This window comes from Rattus norvegicus, chromosome 1, assembly GCF_021556685.1.
Source record: "Rattus norvegicus strain SHRSP/BbbUtx chromosome 1, alternate assembly SHRSP_T2T, whole genome shotgun sequence".
Classification (NCBI taxonomy): Eukaryota; Metazoa; Chordata; class Mammalia; order Rodentia; family Muridae; genus Rattus; species Rattus norvegicus.
The window spans coordinates 165072320-165084697 of NC_141534.1; the positions used below are offsets into that span (position 1 = coordinate 165072320).

The window sequence follows — 12378 nt, forward strand, 5'->3', positions numbered from 1 at the left end:
TGGCACTCAGCAAGTCCTCTCACCAGATTGGGCTCTATAGCTACGATCTCACATCCAATGAGAATAAACATTTTATAAATTGAATGCAAATATTTGTCACAGAAGGCATGAAATTGCATCCAAGAACAATCCAGGGAACAAAATGCACTTGAGGTAAAAGGCCCTTGGTCTTTTTCCTGGAGCCTCTTTCACAGTTCCCCAAGGCATTGTTCACCATGGATGATTCTTTTGACCTTGTTCTGATAAGGTCCCTTATCCTTGACCATACCTCCCCACATCTTGGGGTGACTCAGTTTCCAGGACTCAGCCAGAAATCTCTTCTGTGAGTTTTTATTTCCATTATTATCTATGTTTCTCAACTTTATGACTTTAGCTCAGATTTCAGCTGAACTTCAGACCTGTTTTTTACTGTTACACTTCCCATTAGCATGCTCAGCCTGCTGGGCACAGTGACCCATGACTATGATTATCTTAGAGTTTTTATTACCATGATAAAACATCGTGACCAAAAGCAACTTGGTGGTAGTGGGGGAAGTTTTATTCCAGCTCACAAACTTTCATGTTACATTCTATTGATAAATCAGGGCAAAACTTAAGGTAGGAATCTGGAGGCAGGACTGAAGCGGAAGGCATAGGAGAGTACTGCCGACTGGCTGGCTTTCCACTGCTCACTCAGTCGCCTACACAGGGGTGTTACTACCCAGCGTATGTGGGCTCTCCCACACCAATCATTGGGCAAGATGATACTCCACAGACTTATCTACACACCAGATGGAGCATTTTCTCAGTCAAGAATCCTTCTTCCCAAATATGTGGAGGTGTGTGTCAAGCTGACAAAAAAAACAACCTGTACAACTGAGCCCTTGTCAACTTGACACACAAACATAACTATCCTGTATTGGTTACTTTTCTATTGCTGTGATAAAACACTGTGAGCAAGGCGACTTATAAAATAAAGAGTAAAATAGGGCTTACAGTTCTAGAGGTGTAAGTCACAAAAAAGTAAAAGACCAAAAACTTCAGGGCACAGCACTGGGATGAGAGTCAGGCTCTGCTTAGCTTATACTCTGAACAGCTGGGATCTGTTTCTTCTTGGGGTACACCTTGGTGAAAGGTGCCGTCTCTACCGTTTCCACATTTTTTCAACAGTCTCAAGATTGCAAAGCCAATGCTTATGATCCCTGCCCAGAGCCTTTAGTTTGAACTTGAAGATAAACAGTGTCCTTACAAAGCTGACTGTGGTGACTGTTGGAATTGGGAATGTCTAGAAGCATGCTCGGACTTCTGCAACACCAACAGCCCACTCATGTGCATCTACAATCAGAGATCAAAAAGGAAAGAGCTAGGCAATGGTGGGCAATGATGGACGCCTGTAATCCAGTTACTCAGGAGTTGAGGGTTTGAAGTCAGTGTGGGTGAAACAGACATGTACAAAAAGCCAAATAAACAAGTAAATAAAATAATAATTTATAAAAGATATCCTTTCCCCTTTCTTAAAGGAAGTGTGCTGGATTAAATATCACTGAAACTTCCCAGAAAAATGAGTAATGACAAGTTTCTACTTTGCAGTCCCTTACATAAACAAGGGTTATGTACTTTCAGTACGTAGGAGATGGAGGTGGAGGGACTTTAAAACTAACCGTTGCTACACAGCAAACTGGAGCCACTTGAGACCCTGACTCAAACAACTGCAACAATGAAACGAAAATGGCCTCTTTATATACTTTCTGAAGTATATCTACTTCAAAATGTTGCAAAATTTTAGTTACTTGCAAATGATGGCTAAACTGTAATTTTAAACTATGAAAGACCTATAAAATCCATTACACCATTGATACAGTGCAGAACACACGACAGAGGTAAATATACTGAGAGCTATCACTGGGAATTATCAGCTGGCATTGTCTCTGGTTTTTCAGACAGGATCTCACATAGCCTGGGCTGGCTGTGAGCTTACTATGAAGTCAAAGATATCCTTGAGCTTCGGACGCTTCCATATCTACTGAGTACTAGGACTAGAGCATGCATCACCATAGCCTGGTTTTATGGGGTGCGGGGAGAGGGATTCAGGGCTTCTTGTATGATAGGCAAGCATTCTCCCAACTGAGCAGCAACAGGGAAAAAAAAACATCCTGTCACGAAAATGTGGGGTGGAGTTGGGAGTTAAAACTGGCAGATTTAACAAATTGCTTTCAAGAGTAGAATAATATGGAGTCAAAGAATTCATAACAAACCCAAGACAAATGAGTACGATAGTTTGGGGGATGCTGGTCAATTTCAGATGTTGGTATTATAGTATAGGTATCTAGAAATGTTTGTGTACTAGATACTGAAGGTTTTGGTCTCTTCTTTGACCTCTTCTCTTAAGAAAGTTCCCATGTAAGGAAAACCCAGAATGAAGGCACTCTGGCCAGTTCCAGCATGGCCATGGTAAGCACAGCTCTGGGAGCCTCGCTTTTCTCCCCACCCCCTCTGCCTTGCTGAAAACCATTATGTTACTTTTCTATAGCTGGCCCCCAAAATCTATTCTCTTATCTGGCCACTTCCTCTTCCTGAGATTGACCACAAAGGTCCAATTATTAAAGTATTGAAACCCAGCAATCAAAAGCCCCTTTGATTCACCTAATTACTATGCCCAATTAAAATGAAACACCTCATGCTAATACAAGATTCCCCCTTGTGCCTTTATAAACAGCTATTTTCCGATGTGCCACATCTCTCTCCTCTCTATCCAGAGGCAGTCCTTTGTCCTATCCTGGGACAAATATCCCTGCCCCCTTTCCTTTGTCCCCTTCCCTGTCTCCCTCATTTTCTATCTCCTCTTTTTGTCTCTCATCCCCTGTCCTCTGTCCCTTTAGGGCAAATCAATCTCTGTGCTGAGAACCTAGTTTTGAGGTCCTGGACAGATATCTTGACTAAGGCTAAACTATGACATCTGATCTACTTCTGTTAGACTTGGTAGCAGTCTTTCATCTGTAGATTGATAAGCACATGCTCATCTGTGATCTCCAGGATACCACAGGGGAAAGAAAGGATTACATCCTCTGGTGGGGACATTTCATGATGGCACCAAGAAGGGGTCTGCATGTAAAGTGACTAATGACGGTGCTCACCCATACCCTTCATTCAGTTTGTCTTTCTTAAAAAAATTAAAGTAAAATTGATTTCTGTTTTCTAGGGTGAAAATGGCAACACGGGATATTTCCATATATGGGAAGATGCCTCTTATAGTCACATAATACCCATGCTTACCTTGGTAAGACACAGACAAACTATGGCTTGCTCACCAGGTATTTAACACTCTGGTTAAGAGGAAGTCAAAGGAAGGGAAGGGAGGGTAATGATGTCCAAACCTTGTAATGTCCATATGGAACCGCAAAGACAAACAGACACTGGAGTAAATGTGAATTAGCAATGGGTTCATCTCCACCCAGAGGACTATGTGAGGCCTGACTTGGAAACTGAAAGAGGCTGGCTTTGGCTTTCATGTCTGTACTTTTAACAAGTGAAGTCTTTGAAGAAGTGGTTGCAATCCTGCCCCGTAGGAGTGTCTCCAATGAGGTGCTGGAAAATTTATTCCAGCCAGGGCTAGTGGTGGTGCTGAGAACTTTCAAAAACCTGCTCTAAGAGCCTACAGCCTTAGGGCATGCTGCTCTATACTTAACCTGACTTTGATGCTACAGAACCTAAGTCTTAGAAATTTAATAACTTTGTCACAAAGGATGTGCCCCTTTCTTATTATACATATTTTATGCAGAATAATACTCGGCTGAACGGTACAGAAATAAAGTGATATGAAATAAATGCATTCTTCAGAAGTGGTCCCTCCTGTCAGCTACAAGGAAGTATAGTCAGACATCAGAATTGTAAAACAAAATACAGTTTCACAGACTGCTTTGGAACTCTTTGGCTTTATTCCCTTCTATGAGAGGAAGGAGAATAAGGCATGGATGGACGTATGATAAAAATCAATAGCAAAGGAAGACTAGAAATCCCTCCAACTACAGGCTACACATAACAAAACAGTATGTTAAAAAAACAAAAAACAAAAAACAAAAAACAAAAAACAGCCCTGTGCCCTCCTACTGCCAGAGAAGGTAGAGGGGTTGTAAATCTATAAAGGACTGAACCTTGGACATTTTTCTGTTCCCAAGGTCAGGAAGCACTTCTCTTCTGAGAAGTATCATTCTTTTAATGAAAGGCCTCTAATCATTAACCATGTATCCAAGGTGCAATTCCTTGTTCAAACAGAGAATCTGGAAATCCCAGTGGGGTCCCTCTAGACTCTGATCTATGCTTGTAACACATTTCGTAAGCACCGGCCAGGAATACAAATACACATATACACATATGAATTATCTTAAGAACTTTAACTCAGGGGCTGTAGAAATGGCATAGCAGTTAAGAGTGCTTGCTGTTCTTCCAGAGGACCTAGCAGTTCCAGGACCAACATAGGGCTACTCCCAACAGCCTGTAATGCCCTCCAGAATAATACTCCAGAATAACTCCAGCAATGCCCTCTTCTGGCATTTGAGTCACCCCTACCCGCCCCCTACACATGGAATATGTTAAGCCAGTTCCACAATTTTGAGCTGAATTAATTAAAACAAGTGTTAATTAAATACTGATCAAGAAGATGGACTTAGCCCAGCTCCACTCCTGGGTTCCCAGTAAACAGCACAAGTCACATTTCGCAAAAGCTTTAAAGTCAAAGCCCACAGTACATTTGCCATGAACCTGATCAGGGGCAAACACGTATCCTGACCTATACCTGCTCACATCTGGTGAGCAAGCACATCTGATGCAAACAACCTTGTTTGGAGAAGTGAAAACATGTGGCTTGTTATTTCCCAGGAAGCATAGCCCTTAACATCCCAGGAAGTTATCTGTCCTTGGGCAAGTGGGGCTTACAGGTTAACTCCCCCACAAAAACTTTAAGTTAAAGACGCACAAAACACTGTCAAACTTTTTCCTTACCAAGATTCATCATGGAGTCTATTCCTGCCTTCCATCCCCTCCTACTTTCCCTTTCCCTGGAGCACTCAGGAACGAAGGGAAGGGCGAGCTCCCATCAGAAAGCACCAGCTCCCAGCTAGCCCTTCCCCCTTCTTGTTGGTGTGGTTTATGTGCTTGTGGCGGTTTGAGTAAGAATGGCTCCCATAGGCTTATACACTGAATGCTTAGTCATCAAGGACGGGCAATATTTAAAGATTAGGAGGTGTGTCCTTGGAGAAAGTGTGTCACTGGGGGTGGGCTTTAAAGTTTCAAAAGCCCAAGCCAGGCCCAATGGCTTTCTCCTCCTCCTGCCTTTGGATGCAGATGTAGAACTCTCATCACCATGTCTGCCTGCTTGTTGCCAGGCTTCACTCTATGAGGATAATGGACTAAGTCTGTGAAAATGTACGTCAGCCCCAATTAAATGCTTTCCTTTTAGGATAGCTGCCGCTGTCATGGTGTCTCTTCACAGCAACAGAACGCCGACTAGGACGATGTCCTGTGGCCACAAGCCAAGGATCTAGAGGCTGCCAAGGAAATGCTGTACTTACGATTGGGAAGATGAGGAGCTGACCTTTGCCTACAAGTAGTGTAGCTGTGGAGAGCAGGCCATTATGGGGGTGGCAACGTAGACTAACCGTTGTAGCATTGGCCACATACAACCGTTACAAAAACAGGTAAGGTTCACTCAGTGCCCCCAAAAGACTTGTCCTCAAGTTGAGTTTGGTGGGCTCCCAGTGAACAGGGCCTGGGACAGATGGAAGGCCATCCCTCAGCAGCACTTAGCTGTTTCAAGTGCATCTCCATGGCAATGAGCCATAACGGCCCACGGGGAAGCAGCTGAGGTGGCACTCTGCCTTGGGCCCTGACAGTGCAGGACACAGTCTACTCAACATTAGCTAACCCCATACCCCTCACGCACACGGCTGAATTTGCCTGCCAAATCCTGGGTCAGAAGGGCAGAGACCTGCACCTCCCTCTTGGGGACCACCTTGCTGTGGCTCCACAATGATGTTCCCTGGGAGTAGGCCAAGCCACCTCTCCCATGGCAGAGCCATTCTCAAATGCCCACACCTTATTCACTGCTCATGGGGTGAATGAACTCTTGCCACTGTGCCTGGGCAGACAGAGCTGCTGGGCCCGAATCATGGAAGTGAGTGTGGGAGAAGGAAGCAGTTACTTTAGAATTTACTGCGCTGTGTTTGGTCAGGATGGAATTTATGTGAGATCTAAGTGTTCAAGTTTAAACTTGGACACCTTTCCCAATATGCCAGTTAAAGGCAGTAATAGCAAGGGACAGCGTTTTCGTTTTTTAATTAAACTTACTGTGTATGTGTAGGCTGTGGCACATGAGTAGAGGTCAGAGAACAACTTGCTGGAGCTAGTTCTCTCTTTCCATCCATGGATCCCAAGGATCAACCTCAGGTCATCAGGTTTAACACATACATACTAAGTTATCTCACAAGACCAGAGGAGATTTAAACATGGTCATGCTGGGGGAAATGAACAGAGGAATATGACGGTCAGCAGTGCATCTTTTGTATACTGGCATGAGCTTCAAACAATTTAAATAAACATTTTAAAAGGTGACACATTATCTGGCTGGTTGTTTTCTCAACTCTAGCTCTATAAGATGGTCCAAGAAGTTCCTATTGCTTGAGGAGATGAACCCATGTTTGTAACACATTTTGCAAACCTTCAGCTAGGAGTTAAGAAGAAGATCCTGTAACTGGAGTTACAGGAGGTTGGAGCTGCCTGATGTGGGTGCTGGGAAATAAGGCTGGGTCTTCTACAAGAACAAAAAGTGCTCTTAACTCTCAAGCCACCTCTCTAGCCCCATGTTCTCTTACCTATAAAAATTTTATGAAGCTGTTACCATGTGGGAATACAGTATTTGGTCAATCTGAATCTGTTCCTATGTCATGGTCACTTATGTTTGGTTCTAGAATAAAATCTAAGTCCCTTTGAAGTCAGATCTGTGTTATGTTTTGTGTGTGGGTATGTTTCTGGGAACTGAACTTAGGGCCTGGGCCTCACACGTGCATGCTGGGTAAGCAATGTCCATTGACCTATCTTCCCAGCTCATGTACATATGCTTTGGCACCTAACCCTGGTGCTCCAAGGATGATCCCCTTCACCAGAAGAGTAGCCTGGATTGGTGTCAGATACTAGAAAGCACCAACTATCCCCAACCACTTAGTGTTACCTCCTCAAGTAGATATTGGTAGGTAAGCTGTTTTGGGGGGACTTGGACTTGCTTGGTTGGGCCACAGTCCTTTGGTTTATTCCACTGTTTGTTTTCAGTGCCTATGGTTTCAGAACATTTGGTTTAATTTTGTTTTCAGAATGTTTGGTTGTTAACTTGCTAGCATTCAGCATTTTTATCTCTTTGACACTCCTCTAGTGTCTAATTTATAGAATATTTGAAAAGTTGTCATTTGGTACCCCAGATGGTTTTGTTTGGTAACTATGCAAATTCAACTTACAAATACTTCAAAAATTAAATAAATATAACTATATATAATTTGATTTTATGCTTCCTATAATAGGGACTACTTGATTCCTACCCCCACGTCCCCCCCAATGAAATTAGAAAACCTGGCCAACAAGAATTAAAGATCACAAATAGATATTAACTAAAATATTAACTAATATTTTAAAACATCAAAAGAAAAACTGAAGTTTTAACTTATAATTAATTAATAAGAGTTTTAAAACTACATAAGGATAAAGAAATGTTAAAAATGAGTAAAATATTAATAAAAAGTTTTAAGATTGTATAAAAAACTAAAGACAGATTCTAAAGAAATAAAAGCCTAAGCATTCTCAGGCTGTGCTTTCTGCCCTAACTGCTCTCTGTCAAAGAACTACTGCCATCTGATTTAAACTCCCCAGTCCACCTAACAGCTTTCCTCCAGTCTTCCTCCTCTCACAGCCCTTTCTTCTGTCTCACTGAGGTAGTTCTAATCCTACTGTATGGGTAGCCTACTCTGTGTCCTGTCTGCTCATTGTAACTGTTTCATGACATCATCAATCATTGTCATTTTGTATTCAGAAATGACAAGTCTGTGGCCATTTCATTCAAACATTAAAAAACCACCTTACTGTGTGTTTTTCTTTGCATGCTTAATTTTTTAAGTGTCTATATCATGTGCACCAGTGTCTTGTCTGCATGTACATGTGTGCACTATGTATAACTGTACCTTCAGAGGTCAGAAGAAGGCACTGGATCCCCTGGAACCAGAGTTATAATGGTCGTGAGCCACCTTTGGGTGCTGGGAATTGAACCCAGGTTCTCTGCAAGTACGACAAATGCTCCTTATTGCTGATCTATCACTCCACCCCACTGCCATGCCTATTTTAAAACATGTAAACAAATATGCATGTCTGAGAGATATAGTAAAAGGCCTGACAAAACACATTGCTTTATAATAAATGTAGGTACTCTTAAGTCCCTGAAATTTATAAAAATATTTTTTGCTTCTCATATATTTTATGAGAACCTAAAATGCTACTTATGTACATAAGACAGCGAGCATTCTTTGGTGTCACGTCATAAAAGCTTCATTAAGCTACTAAATCTTACAAGGAACATATAGATTTTGGTAAAGATTTTTCTTCCAAAACCAGTTCTGTGAAAGATTTAAAATTTTATTTAATTTTTTCAAAGTCAAGGGTAACAAAAATAAAACAGCATCAAAATGCTTTATGTTGATCCAGTGCTCTGAATGCTGTGTTAAGAATTCTTCTGTCGGACTGATTCCTTTTATAGTAGTGTTCCTGTGTACAAGTGATGGAGATAAGATTTCTGGTAAAGCCGAGATACATCTAGAATGGTGGTTATATTTGCCAAAGATCTTTAAGTTGAACTTCTTTTCCATAATGAAAATTATGGAATTTACAATACCATCAAGCAGTAACATCAAACTGGTTATACTTACTCTGTATGTAATAAAAAAGGACTTACTATGAAGTCTTACCAAAAAGGAAAAGTCTTCCTTATTTTGGTTACAACTTAGCACATTGCTAAAATCTTATTTCTCTGAGATCCTGGGCAGAGACAATATACTGTTCTGACAGGATACTAGTTGGCTAAAGAAGGGCACTAGCTGTTTGGAGACAGGATATAACCTGTTGGAGGTCCTTCTAAGGAGGTGCACCAGTGTCCACAGACCCAAGTCCATAGCCTCAAGAATATCTTAAAGACAGGCTACCTACATTAAAAGGCTGAAGGATTTAAAGGATCTCTTTAGACAATAACAGGATGCTTTAACTTCTTAAAGGCAAATTAACAATCAGTACTTATAACCGTATGCTTTGGTTTTCCATTTTTTCTTTTGGCACCGTTGGTACTCTATGGTCACAATCCCACACTTCCTTCTCCTTAATAGATTCCAGTACTGCATTTTTTTTCTACAAATTGTTCTTTTTGTATTTTGCCACAATCAGTTTGGTTTTTGTTTGTGGATTTTGTTTTGTTTGGGTTCTTGTTTTAACAGTCTAAAGGACCATATCTACATAAGCATAGCTATGGGTTGCCTGACTCTGGTCCTTTCTGGGACTAATGGTTGAAATAATCATATTATTCTTGCATTGACAATTTTTAAAAAAAATTTATTTATTTTAGGCATATGGATGTTTTTCTTACATCTGTATGTGTATCGTGTGCATGTCTGGTGCCTGCGTATGTCAGAAAAAGTTGTGACATCCTTAGAAGCTACAGTTTTGGATGGTTGTGAGCTACCATGTAGGTGCTAAGAATCAGACTCAAGGTTCCTGCAAGGGCAATTGGTGCTCTTTTTTTTCTTTTTTCTTTTCTTTTCTTTCTTTTTTTCTTTTTTTTTCGGAGCTGGGGACCGAACCCAGGGCCTTGCGCTTGCTAGGCAAGTGCTCTACCACTGAGCTAAATCCCCAACCCCACAATTGGTGCTCTTAAATGCTAAACCATGCCCAAATTCTTAACATTTTTAAGAAACCATGTACAATTTATCATTATGATACAAGGATTTAAGCCGACTCCCAAAACAAAAACTCCAAAGCCTCCTCTCCAACCACTGGATAAAATAGGAGTCGAGCTTTGGTCTCTCTTTGGCAAAGACTACATCCCTCATTAACATGGAAATTATACAAAACAGATTATCATCCTTTAGCGCCTCAAAGAGATTTTTGGAACCACAGCTCTGAGGATGGGGTAAAGTGAGGTAGAAGAATAGGAAATTCTAGAGGCAAATAAACAAAAACCAATCCCAAAGGAAGACTGGAAACCTCTCCAACAGATCTATGCATAACAAAACTGCATGCTTTAAAAACAAAGCCCTGCCTTCCCTACTTGCTAGAAAAGATGGAGGTCCTATAAAGAGCAGAGACCTTGGTCCAAGGCTTTTCAGACTTTGACTTTCCTAGTCCTTGGGCACACTCTCATTCTGGGGCGTATTTTTCTTTCTTTCTAACAAAAGGTCTCTATTGTCTTCACCATCCATGTGTCCCTGGTCCAGTTCTTGTTCCAGAACACAAGAAACTGGGAAACTCAGTTGATGTGCTCTAGACCCTGATCCACGCCTATAATCAAAAGACAACTAAGGTTCTCTTACTTAGGTTTACGTGTTGGCATGTCTTGCTTTTATAAAGGCATGTTTGTTTAATGCCATCTGAGATATAAAGGAAGGAAACTGGTACTTGGGCTTTAAAACACTAAGGCCAGAGGGTGAAGGTTTTATAAATATACCAAGGCTACCTAATGAACCAAACACTTTTTTTGGAAATAGTTTCACCATGTATCCCTGCCTGTCCTGGAACTATGTAGGCCAGGCTGGCCTTAAACTCACAGAGATCTGCTCATCTCTGCCTTTGAAGTGCTGGGATTAAAGGCGTGCATCACCCTGCCAGGGTAAAGTTAGTTAGTGAATATTGAAAGGATGAAAATTTTTTAAAACCCATTTTACATGAGAAAAACCCCTACTTTTCTTTGGAAGCCATAGCTCAGGATGCAATCAACAGACATAACATGTGATCTTTCATTTACTGTTGGTGACAATCAATTCAATTTCATATGCACTCAAATCCAAAGTAGAACTATTTGCTTCACTATGCATACTGCATAATGAAAAAAGTAAAAAAACATACAACTTTCCCTGATAAAGTCAATTAAACTGTGCTGTCATAAGATTACCAGTTCAATTTGCTAGACACAATAATAATAATAAGTTGAAGATTAAAGAAAGCAAACCAGCAGCCTTTAACTGGTGAGAGGGCTATGCTCCACAGGTGCTGTGGGAAAACTTCTGAAGGGGTGTTAGATGGCCCATCCCTTCGACTGGCTGTGGGCCACAGAGCCCAAGACAAATTCTTGGATGTGATGAGAACAGAGCCTACTCACTGGCAGGTCGGAGTTTGCTTATAAGACTCCAGCTAGCACCAAGGCAGATAGCGAGGAGCTACCTAGAGTCCCACACCTTATCTTTTATTACTGGAAAGTCATGTGCGAAGTTAATGTGATAATGTGAGTCAAAGCTGACACGGCTAAGTGCTGGCTCACAGTCGACCATCTGGATATGGGATCTTGCCAGTACTTAATGACTCTGTTCAATATTTAATCAAAAATTAATAAAGGTACAATTAACATGCAACTCATAAAAAATAGAAAAAAGAAAAGAAAAAATATTAATTTTCCATGAATGACCAGCACAAACTGTTAACCTGTTAAGAAAAGTCCAACTTCTCCACCATTCCAGAATATAAATATACACTATCTGTTTCTCTCTAAGCATCTTAGGTCCAGGACAAACGAGATAAAGCCAGGAGCTAAACACCCAACAGACCAATCTCCCATTCTCTGTGACTGAGTCATTCATCTCTTGTGATGGGCATGGTGTCTTCAAATGCACAAGTCTTTGGAGATGTCTTGACCATCTTGCCAGAACTACATACAGTAAGTGCTTTTTGTTTTCTTGGTAGAATAATTAATTCATCAGTGCTTCCTCTGAGGTTCAAACATGACCATGGGCCAGATTCCAAAGAGAAACTGTGGAAACAAGTGAGGACAAAATGAGAGAACAACATTATTCTATGCCTGAAAAAAATGAGGGAGAGAAATCCCTAGGGGTCTGGGCTAAAAAAAATGTTAGGCTTGTTAGTGTTAGTGCCCTGAACATAGCAACCACCTTCCTGGCTTGCATACGGTTTCAAAGCCCACTTCCACTTAGCGTATTTAAATAGACTAAGCGTCTACTTTGTCCAACATGGAAGTAGTTATTTAGTCTGTAATCTTAAAGAAATTTTTGTTGTGTGAGTATGTGTGCACAAGAGTGTGTATATAATGAAGTGCTTGTGGAAGCCAGAAGAGGGTGTGTGTGTGCACGCGCGTGTGTGTGTCACCTGGTATAG

At 41.2% G+C, this 12378-nt stretch overlaps 1 protein-coding gene across 6 annotated transcripts in view; it reads right to left on the reverse strand.

Annotated features, from left to right (window-relative positions):
• Positions 1-8625: 8625 nt before the first annotated feature.
• Positions 8626-12378, reverse strand: part of Acer3 (alkaline ceramidase 3) — a 103122-nt gene continuing 99369 nt past the window's right edge. For all 6 annotated transcript variants that reach the window (NM_001401063.1, XM_087582211.1, XM_087582227.1 and 3 more), the window contains 1 exon segment: positions 8626-12016. In NM_001401063.1, the coding sequence (NP_001387992.1) occupies positions 11963-12016 (54 nt within the window). In that variant the 3' untranslated portion in view covers positions 8626-11962.